Here is a 19,857-nt window from a genome sequence, read left to right on the forward strand (position 1 = left end):
GCAGGTCACTTTTAGCTCTTCTCCTATTCTTTAGTCTTTGTGTGAAACTCAGAGTGCCAGCTACAGCACTTGCATGCACCACTGCAACAGAGGGAACAGCAAGTAGGAGAACACACAACATAAGTCTCTTTGCCCTTAAGGGTGAAGATTCCTGGATGCTGTTTCTCACTCAGGACTTGATGGTCTTAGAGATCTTTTACAACATGACTGATTCTGTGATGTTATGAAATCTCTACTATACACCATGGAACAAATCCAGAGGCACTACATGCAAAGAAAAATTTTGTCCGTGTAATATCAGAGCTCACTGGAAGAAAGGAGCTCTGATATCATGGACTGAGGCAATGAATTCATTCTTTTTGTGTGCCTTGCCAGCCTTGTGTTTTTGTAGCAGCAAAAATTGGATGCAGCTCCCTAAAACACAGTTATTTAAATTATTCTGATAAACATGGTGTAAATACACACACTGGAATATAAGTTCACTATTACTAACAGCTTCACAAAGTGATGACAAATTTTGGCCTCAGCTGTAAAGTTGCATTCATAGTAAGGCTGCACTTCCATTTTCAGTGCAATTTTTTAGATTTTTTAAACAATTCTCTGTTCTACTTGCAAACGATAAAACAACTGATTGTTAAAAAGTGAAAACAACTGAAAAAAACCTGGAACACATGTTTAAACTCTGCTTTGAATTATGAAAGTAATTAAATTCAGAACTGTACAGAGGACTTGAGCAAAGATTACATTTAGCTTAACTCCTATTTTGTTTGCTTAATGATCACTTCCCTTACCTGATTTTAGATATTAGTAACATAATTTAATTAGATACATACTAATACCATTTCTGGATTAATCCTTAAGGGTTTTCTAGGGCTTAAGTGTAATCAAAGACCAGGCTGTCACAGTTGTCTGGCTTTGGCAAAGTAACTAAGATTTCCTACATTAGGGAGGTTGGCTCTGCTCTACAGTGGAGAAAGACAAGATCCTGTGAGGAGTTTTTTAATGCACCTAAGCAAGGAATGGCTTTTCCCCCTATCCAAAGGATTCCTACAGATATTTGGAAAACTTGCTTTCTGTAGGGATTCACTGCTTCTGCTTCTTTTTACACCATGGCAATAACAGGTGGCTACCTGGTCTCATTCAGCTTCCAGGAAATCTAAATTTAAGTCACTATGACACCTTCAAGGCCTCAAATGAAGTAGCTGTAGAGTTGGTGGGGCTATAAAATGAGTCATTTTAATAATTCTTACATTTAAGGTATACAGATTCAAATTGCATTTTTAAGCATTTAGGTTTGTCTTCAACCTGCAGCTTGTCCAGTCTGATTCTGTTATCTACCTGGAGTACAAAAAACCATTACTTTTATGCTACAGATTTCAAAACAACCTTGTGCAGAAGACAAAACCTTAACCCATTATTTTTTTCCTTATTATTATTAAAAAATTATACACATATATACACGCATGTGCATTCTTGGTATGAAACTGAAGCCTCCAAAACCAAAACCAAATTTGCAACTCCTACAGCTGAACTCAAAAATGAAAAATGTACAAAGTTTCACTTCACTGTATTATTTTTTACATCTTTCTGGTTTAAACATAAAATTCCTCCTATGCACTTTAGTGGGAGGAATTAAGTGCCAAAATGCTCAAGTCATTATAGGTTACACACATCTTCAAACAAATGCAAAACTGCACAAACTATAGTCCTGTGATTGGAACAGCAGGAGTTCAAAATGAAATGTGCTATGTGATATAGTTTTCTATCAAACACTTGCCTGTTTTTTCTACCAGAATTACAGAGATTTTCCATGAATTTTGACAGGAATGGGCTTCCATTAAATACAGATGCTCTCACACACTATTACAGATGAAGTAAACTTAGTGCTGCTGCAGATAACTTAAATACAAATGTTTCTCTATCCTTAAAGGTGTTCCTGGGCAGAAGTTTTGTGACCTCCTAGTTTTTTTCTCCACATTTCTAATATCATTATGTGGGATTAAAAAGCAAAAGTTTCCAGAGGAGCTTTTGAGCTTTCACTGCTCCTGTCTGTGATGGAGATTCCTCTTTGATGCTGAGAAACCCAAGCTGTCTGTTTTTTACACCAATATATAGGGGTGGGAGCTGGTCTTATTTCTAGAAGAGATCTGTGAGTGATTTTCTTCATTCTGAGACCCATGTCAATAAGTGCTATAACTAGAACAGTAAACCTGACAGATTCCACGCAGCATTTTTGTTCAGATTTCAACTCCTGGGCAAAGAAAATTGCTGCTTTGTTTTCTAACTCTTGTAGAAACTATATGCCCTCAGAACAACAAAAAAGTAATTAAAATGTATTTTATGTATTCATCAACCATAGCATCAACTCTTCTAGTTTGAAGCACCAAATGAATTTATTTGGTATTTTATTAACAACATCCATGGAGAATCACTTTGAAGAAAATTATAACACAATAACACATTTCATGGATTATGAATGCATAAGGAAAGGCAAGCTAACAGTTGACACCAGTAACAAATAGCAACTATAGTTCAGTCGTTCTCCCTATCCCAAACAAAGCCAACACAGTTGAAGGCAATCCAGTGTCTATTCCTTTCTTCAAAAATGGTTGAGATTTGTTCTAACAACACAGACCCATCAAAAGCAACAGGAAAGCTGTCACCAAGTGCATTGCCTGGCACACTTAATTTCTATCCCTGCAGATGATGTAGGAGAGGAAGAGAATCTATCTTGATTCCATGATTCCAGAAGTACCCGAGAAATAAATTTTGACTTGCAGATTGCACACATTTCATACAAAAATTACTAGCACAAAGTATGAATGTGGCCCTCAGAAGCCATGTTAGCAGTCCTTTTGCAGAGCAGAGCTGCACTCCAAGTGTATGGGTCTCACTCTCATTTAGAACAGTCATTTGCTGCTATAAAAAGGAACTTAAAACGTACATAAAATATTAACATCCCTTTACATTACCACAGGTATGTAAAATGGACTTTGCTGGCACTGCTCAGCTCCAAAGCTTTATTGACAAAATCAGCTTCTAGTTTGAAAACACATTAACTCATTTGGTCCCTGACAGTTTTAAAGAGCAGTGAGGAATCCAGATTTGCCTCTTAGCCGACATTTTTGCCAAGATGATGAGAGAAATATGAAAAATAAAGTGCTCAAGCACATGATTTTATGCAGCTTCATGCAGTGTGGTGGAATACTCTAAGACAAGAAGCTAAATCAGAAAACCCTGTTATGAAAAAAAAAAACTATCACAAACCAAATTAAATTGGTACATCAATATACAAGTTAAAATGTCTTCTAAAGAAGCTTGTGCTATCCTGGAGACAAAGTTTTTTTCTTCTAGACCATTCTTTTATGAATAAGTTCTCAGCTGTTCAAAGTAATTACACCAAACCAAACATTTAACAATTGTACACAGTATGCAACTGATCCTCATTTCAGGCAAATACATCATCACTACAAAATACATATTTACCTTCCTTTCAGATATATGATGAGTTTGCCAGGGAACACTGACTCAAGATGCTCACAAACATGACACTGGATTCTAGTCAGCAGCGTGGTCCATGGGATCCTTCCACAAACCACAGCAATGGTTACAAGCTCTGTAGCTTGGTGCTAAACCAATGCTGGTAAAAACTTTTTAAATAGACATATTGCAAAACCATTGTTAAATGTTACTTACTGTTCTAAAGCTACTGAACACTACAGAATTAATTATATTATGCAGTTATCACAATCTTAAAACATATTCCACTACTCTACTTAAATTACCAATATGAAAATCTATAGTTTGCATGTGAATTATGAATGTTTGGGGAACTATTATTTTATAGCTTACATAATTAGAATCATAAAGCAGAATAATGAACACAACCTTTTGAATTTTTTTTATCAGTATCTCAGGATATCTAAAAACTAGTTTTTTTTATAGTCAAGGACATGATTAAGCTGCCTCATGCACATAGCAAGGAAAAAGACATTTAAATACAGCTGCATCATGCAGTAATGCAACAAATGCTCATTGCTTTAATCAACTACACTGAGATTTGATATGCCAGAAACACATGAATGACTGACAAAAACATCTAACTGCACATCAAGAGAGTGGCAAAGAAAAGGTTAACAAAGTTCATCTGTGCTGCACTGAGCGAATCAGGAGAAGGATTAAGCTGTCTGGTGAGAGCAGGGCTGGGCTCTGCTGCCTGCCCAGTGGCTGCCCAGCAAACACCATCCCACATCACATGGCCTCACATAGTAGTAAATTACAGTTGCTGAGCAACAGCAATACTGGCACAGATGGCTGACTGCAGTTGACATCTTTAGCTATGCAGATTAATTTATTATTTACTTGTGTTAAAAACTGTACAGGCCAGCTTTCTGGACTAATGAGAAAACACTCCAACATATTGTAGAATATTGCTCAATTAAATTATTGGGACACTATTCCCCATACAGAGGGGTTTTGCCTCTATGTTCTGCCCCTTATGTAAAGAGAAAAAAAAAAAAAAAAAAAAAAGAAAAAACCACAAGGCATCACTGCTATTTCTACATCTAATCCTTGAAGTAAAGCAGAACTGTGGGCACACAGCCTTCCTTTAAGACAGAAACAATGTGGGAGTTTGTTTAAGAATATTCCATGGAGAGAAACAGTATCCTGTACGTCCATAACCCTTCTACTTGAGGATCTTTACAATTTTCCCAAATGTCTGTGCAGAATTTGTGGCTAGGGGCAGAACTATTAGAACTACACTAACTTCATTTCACCACAAAAATTGTGAATAATCCCCATTTGCATAGAAATTGCATTGTTAGTAACACTGGAAGATCCCAAGTACTCTTTGTACTACAGCATATATTTCACACTTTTATGGCTTTTAAATGGCAACTAAACAAGTCTTGTTTACATCTGCTCTCTGATCAGTTTGAACCTAGACTAAAGTACATCAGATTTACACAACTCTTCTCACTTCATTTCAACACAGTTAAGAGCTGGCATTAAATAACTACTTTGAAAAATGTTTCAAAGTCTTGGGATTTGCTGGAGTTTTTTAAACTCATTTCTATACAACTTATGATGGCTATAACAGCTGATAATTAGATTTAGGTCTTTGATTTTTTTTTTTTTTTTCTGCTTTACTTATATAACACTTTTATCCACCCCACCAAGTTCACATAGGGTCTACAAACTCAAAGCTATTTTCCCTGATATCAAAACACTTAAGACTTTATTGCATGTCACTACCCACAGTGATGGCAGCTTTATTCTTGTTTATATATCATTTCCAGTCCAACTTCCATTTTGGTTCCCATGTACTATTACAACACAGCAGGGTCTAGACTGCAAACCACAGGGAATACTTCAATGAACAGCTTCCTTTACTATCATGTAATCAACAAAGATTTAATAGAGTAATTTCTATTAATTTTATTGCAAGTATAAGCATAACTTACCTGAATTCACAAGATTTATACTCATCTTCCTTATTTTAAATTATTATATATTTTTCTCCCTATACAACCTAATAATAATGAAAATAACAAAAATTAATGCCTTGCTGACTGTTTAAATTCTGTTTAGTTATTGATCCTACTTCATGCCCAAGTATTTTTAGGAGATTTAGAGCTGCAGGATTTTAATAAAAGCAAATACAAATACCAAAAAATAATTATGAAGATTTGAACTAAAATATTATATTTTTAAATCAAATCTTGTGATATGATTGTAAAATTAAAGAGAGGCAGAAAGAAAGCAAAAAAATAAAAAATCAAGGCAATAATATGTAGTACAATTGATATGGAAAATTTCTATCTATAAAAAAAAAAGTTCAGAAATAGACATGCCCTCCCCCACAAAAATCTTCAATAACAAAAAATAAAATATTTCAGACAGAGTTAAAATTTTTTCATATTGAATTGAAAAATAAATGCGCAATCCAGTAAAAAGTTCTACTTGATCAGATCATACACTCCACTTTGAGATAGTCAACTGTTTGGGGTTTCTGATTCCTCCTCCTGGCATTTTTATCCCTCCTCTTTTTTCCAATAAATTGGCTTTGGTACAGACACATTGTTTGGAAAAAAAAAATCAGAAACCATAAAATATTTTTAAGAATTCACTTTATCTCTGCCCCGAATAACTTTTGGCAAGTAAACAAATCCTGTATCAATACACAGCTTCCCATCATTTGAATGTACAATTTTCATTAAGTATCTATCTATAAAATTATACCTGGCCTCAAGATTAATTTCAAATGTTCTCTTTAAAGAATGACACAATAATGGATGAAATGTGATCTAATGTATATAAAATTCATGTAGAATAATCCCTCCTCAAACACCCCCAAGAAGACAGGCATCCACATGTGCACAGACACACATCCAGGAGCAGAGCCCACACACAGCCAAGGGTCCAACATTCACAGCTCTAACACTCCACTCCATCATCAGCTCTACAGATGACATCATAAAGAATGTAAGGATTTTATGATTACCCTTTAAACCCTTGCCCAGTCAGTTTTGCATGCATCTCCAATAACTAGTTCACAGGGAATGAAAATTTACTCCAGCTGCTGAGCATATGCGCAAATTTAGATTTAACTATAGCAGTTTGCGCTTTTTGCCTTTTTCCCTCAAGATGCCTTTGTTCATTTTCAGAAAGCCTACTCCTACTTGAATGCTCTAATGGGCTGAATCTTTTTCTGGGAAGTGCTGCTTTCTGTTGTTAATGGCTCATGGGAGTGGGTTTGGGAAAATAAAATGGTAAAAAAATTAGAAAAATAAGTCACCACGTAGTAAAAGATACACTTCCTACAAGGTTCTGATGTACATGAAAGGCAAATGGAATAGAGTACCAGTCCTCAAACCTGCTTATATAATTTTTTCCATTACTTTATGCAACTGTTGCTAGGCAGTCATGTGCCATGGTGATGAGTGAAGTATGAATACCTAGACAGATTAGAGAGACATATGTTACTGAACACTTATGTATGATGCCTTTTCTCTCCAGACTGCTGTACAAAAGCAAGACACCAACTATCCTTCTTCCCCAAGAGGACTGCAGTGTCAGATGGTTCAGAGAAACAGTTCAAGGGGTCTGACCTTGTGGCAATACAGGTATCACTTTCTGCTCTTAGTTAGAGTTCTCTCTAGTGAGTTAAAACAGACAGAGTGCATGTACTACTGAATTTTAAATAAAGGTTTAAATTAATAAAATGAATTAAAATTTTTTATCTGCATTTTATAATGGCTTTACAATGTATGCAATCTACTTCCTAAGCCAGTTTTTAAATCTTGTAAAATTCTTTTCAGGATCAGCTAGAAACATAGAACACAGAAATTTAGAAAGATCTACATTGGAAAAATTATTCACTTGATTAGTTTTGGAGACTGAGCTACCTTGTAAGAAACTTGTAAGGAGGCTGTCTTAGGAAAGCAATTCCAGCAGCTGCACAAAGGGAAAATTTTAGAGAACAAAAGTCAATTTTTTTCTAAATAAATGCCTTCCATTCCCCACATCCAATTTGAAATTATTGCTTCCCCATAAGTAATGTGTTTAACATAAGCAATAAAATCAGTAGTTATACAGGATGTGGGAAAAGCACAATGTAGAATTCCAGAATAATGAAGCCTGACAAACAAATATCAGGGAACGCTAAAGTAAAACAGTAAAGTCAGTAGGTGCATGGGTAAGACACAGAATTTTGGTCAATAATACTTCAGGAGAAGTTAAAATACAAGAAGTGAAAAGGAAAAAATTGCACCATAAGTAAGAAAACTGACAGCCAAGTCACAAATCATGATCTTCCTGATAGTTGGGAAGAAGTGGGTAAAGTACTGTAAAAGGAATCAGGAACTTTTGTTAATAAGCTAAATACTTAAAGGAAACAGAAAGTAGAATGAAAATTTGATAATAACTCAAGTGAGAATCTTGGCAGCTGAAATAAGTGAATTTTTTGTCTGTGCCAGAGCAGGTTCTATTGACTTTGATCCCAACGTTCAGTAATAAAGTCAGGTGTGATTTTTGTCACACTTCAATGGCAGACTGGAGCAGGACACCCACAATGAAGTTTCAGCAAGACAGCTGGTGGTGCAAAGCTGAGCAAATGAGAAAAGCCTGAGTGGGAGTCAGGAGATTGGAACTAATAGCTGAATAAATTAGATGTCCAATACCTTCATTTTCTGAAATGATTTTTTCATGAAATAAATGCATATCCTGTGTTTATTTCAATGTCTAATATGAAATTCAAATTTGCTTTTACATATGTATGCAATCAGTTAGTCTTAAATGCAGCTGTATTTATTGTCTAAAAGTCCTGAATTTCACACTTACTGAGTACCCACTTCAAAAACTAGTAGTTATTCACAGAATTTCCAAATACTTGGAAATCTTCTTACATAAACTCTCTCTCAAAACCTGTTTCATTTGAACACAGCAAAGGTGTTGACCAATTCCATAGGATATATGGAGCTTTTAAAGGAAGACAAACTTGGGGCTTCAAGAGACTCCAAGAGCACACTACAGACATGAACAACTCAGCACTCACAAATAAATGTAAGAAGTTCTGGCCTAAAAACATTGGCAGAATTTGAAGACAAAGGTTTGCAATAAAACTTCCTTGTTGACTTTAATATTAATATGTTACACTTCTTGCCTGTTATACATCTTTTTTTCACACTAACAGTCCAGAATGACCTTTCCTCATGTAGACCCTGAAATATTGACACCTGGTTAGTTGCAGATGCTCTGAAGTTTCTACACACAGATGTTCAGGTCACTCCTATTCCAGTCCAGCCTTCAGTGCCAGCTATCTCAATCCTCAGTTTCCCTAAACTCAAAGAAGACATTAACAATCCTAAACCAAGTAAAGTGCTATCAGTGGTTACTGCTATTACTCTTTCAGTCTTAAATTTGCAATTTTAACAAAAAACCAAAAATATCATATTGCTGGATGCAAAAAATCTGCTGTTTGTTACCGGTAGCCACAAATAAATGTGCTGGAAAGAAAACCAGCTGCTAACAATGTCCTTAAATCACTGTGATACTGAGTACACAGGTTGCCCAGAAAGGCTGTCATGCCTCCATCCTTAAAGATATTCAACACTGGCTAAACCTGCTTTAGGTGACACTACTTTGAGCAGAAGTTAGACTACACCATATCCAGAGAAACTTTCCAGAAATTCTTTGATTTAATTTTAAATATACAGGTATTATTTATTAGGTTCAAAATACAGTAGTAGTCTGTACTTCTTCCTGTGTTCATCTCAGATCAGCTAAATTAATACCACAACAAGACAAAAAAAAAAAATTTCTAAATATCCCTTCTGATTATCACTAGTTAGCCTTTGGTGCCAGGTCCATTCTGTTTGAATTTCCATAAATTGGTAAAAGTGTTGTTACTGAAAACAAACTCCAGCTACTTTGCAAATTTAAAAGTAGCATATCAGGATGTACAAGAAGCTGAGCAAACAATCACATAAAGCATTATTCCCATGCAGAGCAATAAAGGATATGTGTAAGCAATAAATCAAGCTACTACAAACATCAGGTTAAAATAAATTCATCTGTAGTCCTAATATTGTTTTCTATTCCATTTTTATGTTATAGAATTACAGCAAGAATGGTAATCAAGGTTAGAAATAGTCCACAGGGATCTTAACATCCCACAAGAATGAAATAACCCACGTAGCACCAAGGCAAACTCATGACTCAGGCTTTCAACTAACACAACTGAACACTGGCCCAGTTGTAAAGCAAATCCACTCCATATCCTTTCCTCAGCCACACACTGGAGCTATGAAGACTTCTTTTTTTTTTTTTAATTAGTTCTTATAGCAGAAAGGTTATTTATCTATAAATGTATTTGCACATGAGTACTGTGGTCAGATTATAAACATAGACAGCAGGTGATTAAAAACAATAAAAATGAGACAAAAGTCACACTAGGTTCTCTCCTTTTTTTATATAAAGAGATGAGAACACATTTCTAAATCTATATGAGCAGAGAACCATTACCTTTTTCCTCCAGTTTCACCCTGTTTTACTCATAAGCAGTTATCTGAAATAGCATTTTTTTTACTGAACTTGTTAAATCATCACAGTGGTATATGTAGTACATGTGATGTTTCAACACAGCAAAGGCAAACTGAATTCTTAGTGAACATCAGTTTGAAAATTACTCACCTCTGTGATATGAGGATTAGGATTGAATCCACACAGGCTGCAGACTACAGTGTGACACTGGGTGCACGTGTTGTAGTTGGCCTTTTCAGGAGTGTGCAGCAGCAGCTCAGTGGTTGTACAAAGAGGGCAGAAGGTTTTCTTTGGGGCAGACTCAGTGGGTTGACTTGCACCAGCTTGCATTTGCTGTGGGGGCTTTTCAGGCCCTGGTTGCTGGCCAGGGGGTTTTGTAGGTCCTGCTTGTTGTGCTGGGGCTTTTGTGGGCCCTGCAGTCTGAGAAGGTGGTTTCGTAGGCCCTGCCTGGGGTGGCACTTGTTTTACAAGCCCTGTTTGCTGCGGAGGTGGCTTCCCAGATCCAGGCTGAGGTGGTTGTTTTGCAGGTCCTGTTTGCTGAGCAGATGGCTTTTCAGGTCCAGGTTGCTGAGAAGGCTGTTTGGGAGGCCCTGTCTGCTGGGGAGATGGCTTGACAGGCCCTCCTTGCCGTGCAGGCTGCTGCGATGGTTGTTTGGCAGGTCCTGGCTGCTGCGACGATGGTTTTGTGGGAGGCGCTGTTTGGGACGTCGCTTTAGTGCTGTCTGGTTGCTGTGGGGATGGTTTTGCTGGGCCTGATGAAGGTTTTGCAGAAGTTTGCTGTTGAATGGGTTTTGTTGGTTCTGATGGTTGTGGCTGAGATTTCTGTGGTCCTCTCGGCTGGGGTGGTTGTTTTGCTTGCTCTTGCTTAGCATCTGCTGGTTGGCCATGGCCTGGTTTCTGAACTTGCTTTGGTCCCCCAGGCTGCTGCTGCTGCTGCAGCGCTGGCTTGGAAGACTCAGTTTGTTGGACAGTAGGTCTGGCAGGTCCTTGTTGTTGAACAGCTGGCTTTGGAGACTGTGGTTGAGTTGGATGTTTCGCAGGACTCCTCTGCTCCTCAGGTTTCCCTTGCTCTTTTGGGGCAGCTTTTTGTTTCCTACCGGCTTCTTCATGAGTTGTATCTGAATCCGATATCAAATCAAAAGGATTGAATTTGTTCACAACTGAAGTGACTGCACTCAATGGATTGGCTTCTGAGAGAAAACTGGGCATCATACTTGGCTTCTGATCTTCTTTAAAATCAGTCCTGGACTTTGATTCCCGTAGACTGAGAGTAGAAGGGCTCCGTCCAGGTGCCCGTTGTTCTGTCTTCAGCGCATCTACTGTTCTGCTTTTACTTAAACCTGGTGGTCCTGGATCTGGAGGCTTACCTGGTTGTCTGGGATGGCGGCTTGTATCAAGTTCAGGATGTCTGCAAAGAGAAAATGTAATAAGATTAAAATAATGCGTGACAGAATAAAAATTGGATAAAATAAGATGTATCAGTAGCCCTGGAATTGCACCAGTAGTGCTGTGAAGTTTCTCAGTGCCTAAGCATTTTCAAGACCAAGGCATATAACAAGGTGCATGTAAAAAGTATTTAAATAATCACTATTCTTTAAAGGCTGATACAGGTATTCAGTCATAGATTGTTTTATTCTTTAGAAAATAATTTAATACAACAATATTTAACCAGATATCCTTTTTTTCAGAATTCCGAAGAGATCAAAGCTAGAACTTCCTATTATACTGATATACAAATTATTAACTCTCTCTGTTTTTTATATCCTGCTCCTCAGGATATAAAAAACAAGGAGAAAGAAGACTAAAAGAAACAGAGGTGTCAAAATTAGCAGATCAAAGTAGAGCCATTCAAAAAAAAAAAAAAGCACAATGCAATATGCTTCTGTACTTATTTTTTGGATACTTGTACAAAATTTGGATATATTTACAATTCAATATGCAGCAGTGACTTAAACTCTGAAAACTCATGTACGTTAAAGAGTATTCTTCTTTGCAAAAGTATTCTTCTTCTTTGTAAAGTTTTTATTTTGGCACCCATCTGCTCACAAATCAGAAGAGCTCTCCATTAAATAAAACAGATTTCAGTTCAGAGTTAGCCTGAACCTTCTTTTTTTCTTCTTTGCAAATAGCTACCATACTCCTTCTCAACATCATCTGAACAAGTCACACTGACCAGTATTAAAAGAACTCCACCACATTACATTAGAGAATTGGGAAAAATCCATGCAAATCCAATATTTTGCTGTAGGTTCATACAGGAGAAAATGAAACTAAGAATGTAGGAACCCAAATCAAGATCATGGCTTTATATATGGCACAGTATTTCACTTGTTGCTGTACTTGGCTGTAGCACAGGAAATAATATTGTTGCTGAACAATATAATAATATTGTTGCATTGGTGCTAATGCTCAGGGCTGTAATAAAATATTCTATTCAGTGCTACCACACAGCTTCTGCTGGAAGATAGGGGGTTCTCTCAGTGTCACAGAAATGTTGTAAATATAAAATTTTCTCTTTTTTACTTAGAGAGAATCAGTCAGCTGTGATCCTAGTTTGCCAGACAGGACATTTTTTCTTGGGTATTCATGAGCAAAAGAAACAATCATTTATTAGATTTAACTGCATTCCTTGACTAATAAATAAATGCACAATTTAAAGAGTTTTTTTCAGAAGTCTGCAGAACCATCTACAGTAGCCACATTAAAATATATATTTTAGATTGTTAATGTCACCATGAGTTTAGCAGTATTTCTGATTAGCATTTAGTTTCCATTACATGGCTAGCAATGGCAATACAAAAGGACAAAGCTAAATGGTAGACTTTTCTGTGTAATTCTCACAATGCAGGACTTCTCATAATCTTGTATCTGACTTTTTCTGTTAATTAAAAATTTCCTCAAGCAATACTTGTTAAGGACAAACTATGCCCAGCCTTCCACAATTCCATTTATCCTTTCTCATTCCTGTAGACTTATTGACCACAATATTTGGAAGCTTATGACCCTAATGTGCAACCCACTGAAGTGAGCAGGTGTTTTTCCACTGGCATCAGTCAACATTGATTAATTCATAAAGAGGATAGTTCAGAAAAGCCCAAAGATAATCTAATTCTTTCAAATATTTGGCATTTTTCCTTATTAAAAGAGCAGTTTTATACTGTTGAGTCTTAACTTTTTTGTTAGGTTTGGGATTAAATGTGTAAGATGGTATTTTTTTTGTTTGGACTTAAGATTTTTATTAGTTTTTATTTATGTTACAGTTTTTACAAACTGTGAGTTTTACAGTATTTTACTCTAACAAACTAAAAAAAATGGAACCATATCTTTCTCTATAAGGTTCCTTAAGGATAAACTCTTTAATTAAGAAACGACAAATTATTTTTATTTTTAACTCAATAACTATCTGTGGCTTGCAATGCAGATTGTTTTAACTAATTATATAATATTACTCAAACTTATGAAGAAGAAGGTGAAGAAGGACAGGCTTCTGCTCTGAAACCTTTACTTTGTTTTATATATATCACTATATTCTAAACCTTTAAAGTTTTCTACTTTGTGATATTATACACTTCTATTCAAACTACACACTCATAATCCTAGTTCTATTATTTCATTTTGGAAGTTTTCTCTATGGCCTCAGGTCAAATGTAGTGTTTTCTTGAGGGTCAGTGCCTGTCAGCACAGAAAGTCAAAAATTCCCAGTAACCAGGGTTCCAACATTATACTCTGATTAGCAAGGTAGGTCTACCTGCAGTTCTGTTTCTTGTTATTTAGATAAGCACTCTAGGTTTATCTGAAGAGACTCTGCTTACCATACAAAAACATTTCAACTAGTCTATTAGCCTGGTACACCTCCAGCATTCACGATTGTAAATGTTCAAACTCTTGGAAGGCTTCATTCAACAATGATAAGACTTAAAAGGGAATGGGGAAGAAAAAACCAACAGTGCTATTGAAATTCAAGTCCAGAAATTGGATAACATGCCCATTCCCAAACCTTACAATGTGAAGTTAGAACAGAAGGGGGGGGGGGGGGGGGGGGGGGAGGGGGGAATCCCAAACAAAAACCAAAGCAAAAAAAACCCAACGGTTTTTAAAAATTCAACTTGGAAATTAGCAAGAAAAATAACTGGATTGAAGTGGAATTCTGCTCTAGCTTGCATTTTTATCAAATAATGTGTTCCATAAATTTCCACCTGATCAGCTATCAGGCTTTGAAATGAGATTAAAACCCATGAATCTAGGAAATAAACTCAGGTGATTCTCTTCAAGGCTGTTGGTGTATTCTGAAGAGCTGACTTGTCTTGCCTTTGTACATACCAATGTTTCTAAGCAATGGAGACAGCGCGTGATTAACTAGTGGAAGAAAAAGCCTTGAAAGGACAAGCTTCTTGAGAAGTGTTACTTCTGTCAAAAGCCAGGACTTGTTCCATTTAGTTTGAGGTACCTGAGAGTTGAAGTCTTTTCTACAAGCATTTTACAACCAACTACAAACTGATATTGAAAAATTTTAATTGAACTGGAGAATCAGAAACCTCAAACTGAATCTTGACAAGAATTTGACAAGAATTTTCTAGCTTTCAAATCTTTTGAATCACAAAAAAGCCTTCAAACCAGACCCAACATACAAAATAATTTAGTTCTTCCTCACATAATGCTTTTCTTTGTGCTGCTGTGTTTCCTCTCACTGTGGTGTTAACTCATGGAACTCATCTCTACTCATTTACATATTAGAGCCCAATCAAAGCTTACTTTGGAGTAAGCAGAGATTTAACAAAAGGACTATTGGTCCAGTTCTTCAATTCCATAACTACAAGCACCTGTTAAGAAGGCATGTTTTTCCCCATTCATCAGTATTAATAGTTTCAAAGACAAATGCAGTAACAATGCAACTCAAAGGTAGTTAATTTTTTTCATATCTGCAGAAAATATATGCATGAATTTATGCATCCTCCAGTGGCTAACTTTTCTTAAAAACATATATTTCTTCTAGAAAATATACCATAAATATACTTCAGAAGTGCAACAGTTAGCGAGACTTCTTAGCATTTCTTATCAAAATGCAGCAAAATTTATTTTCTTTATATCTATTGTGACCAACTTATTGAACTGGGGAAAAAAAAAGACCAAAAAACCCAAGCAGCTGTATTAGATGGTCATATATTCAGCTGGCCATCTAATCCTTTCAGATATAGTGTAATTCCTCAGGAAGTGAACACTGGCACAGTTACAGAGTCATTTGATGAAGCTAGAACAAATGGAACTTGCTTACAAATTGACTCTGCTTGTTTCAGAGAAATTTCCCAACCATGAATTTTCTGAAGACAGATAATTGAAATTGGATAGAAAGATTTCCACAGATCCTAAACATCTCACTGGAACCTGAGAATGAAACTCTCATTTTTTAATTTTTTTTAATAATAGGACAATTATTAGACAGTTCACTTTAGGTGCTCTAGATCTGAATGCATTTATTGCAATTCACAAGACTTCAAAGCTCAAAGCCTACAGAAGTTCTAGAATGTACAGCATTCATTTTAAGGCGGTAAAGGTGCAACTATATTACCTGGCACATATATTGCTTACTATTAAAAAGCCTGTTTTTGCAAAAAATATTACCTTAGGATACCAGCAATCATAAGGAATTTGTACACTTTAGGGTTATTTTGGGAGCAGGAATGGGAGCATTTAGAATAGAAAATAATTATTAGACTCTAATGTTATAATGGAAATCACAAAGGAAGAAACCATTTAATATGTTAAAAATTAACAGATGCTACAATAATGACACTGCCAAAATGCAAATCTATATGGACTGAAAGCCAGAATTCCTCTTTTGATCACACTCCGTCACTTAATATTTGGACTGGAAAGAAAAAAAGAAAAAAAAAAAATAAGAGTTCCAGTTTTAGTCTGGAAGAGGGTGATCTGTAATCCTTAGGAGAGGCTTACTCCAAGGGTTTTATTTGTATCAGGTTCTTGATAATTACTGCAAACATTCTTGGTAGCTCTCAACAGCAAAGAAAGCAAACAGCAAGAGGAGAAAATAAAGCCACAAACCAAGAGACAAGACAAGTAGTAACTTCATTACAGTGGAGAGGCATGAAGATACTATGATGGGAATTGCTATAATAGTCAAAGCTGACATTCTGACGCAAGGTAAAAGGCTGTAATTCACAAATTTAGAGTCCTCTTACTTTAAATAGAGGGTGGAAGTATGGTATGCTAACAAGATCAAAGTAGCTTCTGATATAAATATGTTTGTAGGAAAGCAGACATTTATAAATGCAGATATATTCACATTGCAATGAGTTCAGTCTACTCTAATGACTTCCAAGAACATTTATCTTTATTTTTTCATGGTATTGTTCCAGTAAAAAGTAAGTTTCAAAGTACTTGTGTCTTTGTTCATAGACAATTATACAAAAGGGAATTTTGAACTTAGTTTCATGGAACTAAAGAATATTTCTTTTTCTCATTAATGTTCCTCATTAACAACAGAGGCTGTGCAGAGATCTAAATTGAATGGAAATTTTTATTTTACACACAGTGCTAATGCCTGATCAATAATTAAGCAAGACATGAAATAGGAAGATTTGACTTCCAGTTTCAAAAAATGGAGACCATCATCTCAGGTATAATCTCAGTGACTCCAATAATTGCCCAAGAATTAATTTAGTCCCACCCTCCTTGCCTCTCTTCTAGAATTCACTTCTATAAACCTGACATTATATAAACTGAATATGCATGTATGGTGGGGTGAGGTCAATGCACCGTGAAACACTCGAGGAGGCTCCTTTCAGCTTCCTCCTTCAAGACAAACAACACACCCAGCCCCGGAGTCGGAGAGCAACAGAGGCGCCGGCCTCGGGTGACGGGCTGGGCCAGGAGGGGTTCGGGACGGAGGACAGCGGCACGGGGCCGGGCCAGGAGGGGTTCGGGACCGAGGACAGCGGCACGGGGCCGGGCCAGGAGGGGTTCGGGACCGAGGACAGCGGCACGGGGCCGGGCCAGGAGGGGTTCGGGACCGAGGACAGCGGCACGGGGCCGGGCCAGGAGGGGTTCGGGACCGAGGACAGCGGCACGGGGCCGGGCAGGGCCGTGGTTCAGCACCACGGACAGCGGCAGCCCCGAGGGCGGGGAGCGGGCTTGTTGCACGTCGGGCTGAGAATTCGCTGAGGGGCAGGCAAAGAACGGGGAAGGAAATTACCCCAGCCTTCGCAAAAGCACAGTGAGGAGTAAAGTCATGACTCTCCAGAACGCTGAATACCGTGGCAAGCAATTTAATCTATTTAGCCTCTCCCCTTCCAACTAATAAAGGGAGGGAAGAAAAAAAAAAAAAGAAAAAAAGAAAAAAAAAGGGTGAAAAAATAGGCTGAAACAGACCTCCTCAATCCATGACTATTTAATGAAGCCGAATGATAGTTGTAGAGGTTCAGAATTGGCAGAGTAACGTCAAGCAAATGTATTATGCCCAAAAGCCTTGGAAGATTCAACAAGATTCTCTCTCCAGACGCTTGCAGAACCCATCCGCTTCCCTGGCTGCTACCAGAGCTGTGGGGCATCCAGCCCCGTAAAGCACACACCCGCACACAGAAAACCACAACGGTGTCTGCACATCTCTCCCCGCCCCGACACACAAACTGCCCGTGCTCCAGATCAGTGCAAGGCAGGAAAGGAGGGCGCAGCCCACGGAACCGGGGACCGCCGCTATTTTCAGAGACCGCTGTAGTGGGGAGAGCCAGAGGGTGCAGGCTCCGTCCTGGTGCCCGCGCCCGTGCGGCCACCCCTTCCCTCCCTCTGCTAGCAAAATGGAACGCCGGCTCCGGGTGCAGCGGGCCCAGCTCGAATTGCGACTCGCCCCCCGCCCCACCGCGAGGAGACGGAGAAGGGGGAAGGGAGGAGCGGGAGAAGGGAGATTTTCCGTGCATGCCTTTGCATGGGAGGCGGCTCCGCGCCGGCGAGGTTCCCTCTGGGCAGCCCCTGCGCCCTTGACATGACAGCGGCGATCTGCCTCCTCTCCTCCTCGCTCAGCTGGCTCAGGTCCGCCTCCACCCCGGCCGGGACCAGGCTCTGCAAGGGGGCCGCGGAGCCGCCGCCATCCCCGGCTGCCGCCGCCCCTTCGGGGAAGGCGCCCAGCCCTTCGCCTCCTTCCAGGCTCGCCTCGTTGCCCATGGCCGCCGCGGCTCACCGCCTCTCCCGTCGGGCGCAGACCGGGCTGGGGGGCGGCTCGCAGCCCCGCTCCCCCGCGGGCAATCAATCAGGGCTCGGCGGCCGCCACCACGGCCCCGCGCGGCGGCAGCGCCGGGGCCGGGCTGGGGCTCGCTGGCTGCCGCCGCGGCTGCCGGGGGAGTGCGGCGGTGCCGCCCGCCGTGCTCCGCCGCCCCGCGCAGCGCAGCGCATGCTCCGGGCGGGCGGCTCCCCCCGCGCTCCGGGCCCGCCCCGCGCCCCGGCCTTTAAAGGCACCGCCGCCCCCGCCCCGCGCACCCTCCGCATCGTGAGGGACCGAGCGGGGACCCGCGGCCATCCTGCGGGCGCTGCTGCCTCCCGCTCGCCTTCCCTCTGCGTACGAGGATGTGCAGTTAAAGCTTGAAGAAGCCTCGCTTGCCCGAAGCGAAGTAAGAGGGACTGGAAGACGCGTCTGGAGGACACCCCCTCCAAGCAACCCCTTCAGAGTAGAGTCAATGAGGTCGGATTGCTCCGTGCCCTGAACAGCAGAGTTTTGAATGTCCCTGTGGATAGAGATTTTACAGCTTGTCTCGGTCTGTGTTTCAGTACTGGACTACCATCGTGATGGCTGTCTCCACCATATCAGTGTTATTCCAGGACCAATCAGCCCCAAACTGGACACTGTACTCCTAATGCAGTTTCACAACTGCTGAATATATCGAGAAGAATAACTTTCTCCAATCTTCTGGCCACACTTGAGGTAGCAGAGGTCTGTCTGCCTCTGGCATTCTTCATCACAACCACATACTGCTGGAATGCATTTCACCTGGATGTTTGCTGCAAAGCTGCTTTTGGGACAACCTATCCTGGTGCAAGGAATTATTCCTTCCCAGATACAGAACTCTTTGCTTACCATTCTTCAACTTCAAGATGTTCCTGCCAGCTCATCCTCCCACCTGGATGGAGTAGAGTGGCCCTGCTCTTTAGTGTATCTACTGCTCTCCCAGCTGAGATTTGCAGAGAATGTATTCCATGCCTTGCTCGCATCAGTAGCAGAGACATCGCATACCATTAATCAGAAAGATACGAATAGTAACATGCCAGCAGTTGGACGTGATGCAAATAACCAGAGCTGGTTTGAGCACAACAGTTCAGTCTATTTTTCATCCACTGTACAGGTCTCTCTGATTTGGCTATAGGGATGTTATAGTTGATCATGCTGAAAGCCTGATGGAGTGATTTGCCTGAGGTTAAACACATGCTGTTTTTAATAACCTTCCTGTCTTTTGTCTGCTTGGGCATGGCTTCTAAGAGGACTTGCTCTGTAACTTTCCCAGGAAGGGTACTGGCTACATTTGTCAAACTGCCTGGTAGCTCTCTTGTGGGTCTCCTTTTTGAAGATGGGTACAGTGCTTGCTTTTTCCTGGTCATTAGGAAACATCCCAGTGACTTTCTGAAGATGACTGACTTTACAGTAGCATCAACTCCCTCATCACTTTTTGATCCATCCCATTTAGTGCCATAAGCTTCTGCATATCCAGCTGATTCCCTCAGAGACCTGGGAGACTACAGGACCAACCCAATCCATAAAAGCCCTTGGTCCTTCTATGTCTTTGCCACTAGTGTTCCTTGCTTCATTGATCA

At 39.5% G+C, this 19,857-nt stretch overlaps 1 protein-coding gene across 9 annotated transcripts in view; it reads right to left on the reverse strand.

Annotated features, from left to right (window-relative positions):
* PCLO (piccolo presynaptic cytomatrix protein) overlaps positions 1-18,467 on the reverse strand; it is a 323,553-nt gene extending 305,086 nt beyond the window's left edge. For 7 of the 9 annotated variants that reach the window (XM_071424030.1, XM_071424028.1, XM_071424025.1 and 4 more), the window contains exons 1-2: positions 17,978-18,463; positions 10,195-11,452 (exon numbers count right to left, since the gene is read on the reverse strand). In XM_071424030.1, the coding sequence (XP_071280131.1) occupies positions 10,195-11,452; positions 17,978-18,219 (1,500 nt within the window). In that variant the 5' untranslated portion in view covers positions 18,220-18,463. Of the gene's footprint in view, positions 1-10,194; positions 11,453-17,977 lie in introns of all 9 variants that reach the window. The other 2 variants (XM_071424032.1, XM_071424031.1) reach the window with 1 other exon arrangement.
* Positions 18,468-19,857: the final 1,390 nt, after the last annotated feature.

The sequence above is a fragment of the Agelaius tricolor genome, unplaced genomic scaffold (genome assembly GCF_023055355.1).
Source record: "Agelaius tricolor isolate 1412-34295 unplaced genomic scaffold, bAgeTri1.0.p SCAF_3, whole genome shotgun sequence".
NCBI classification, from domain to species: Eukaryota; Metazoa; Chordata; class Aves; order Passeriformes; family Icteridae; genus Agelaius; species Agelaius tricolor.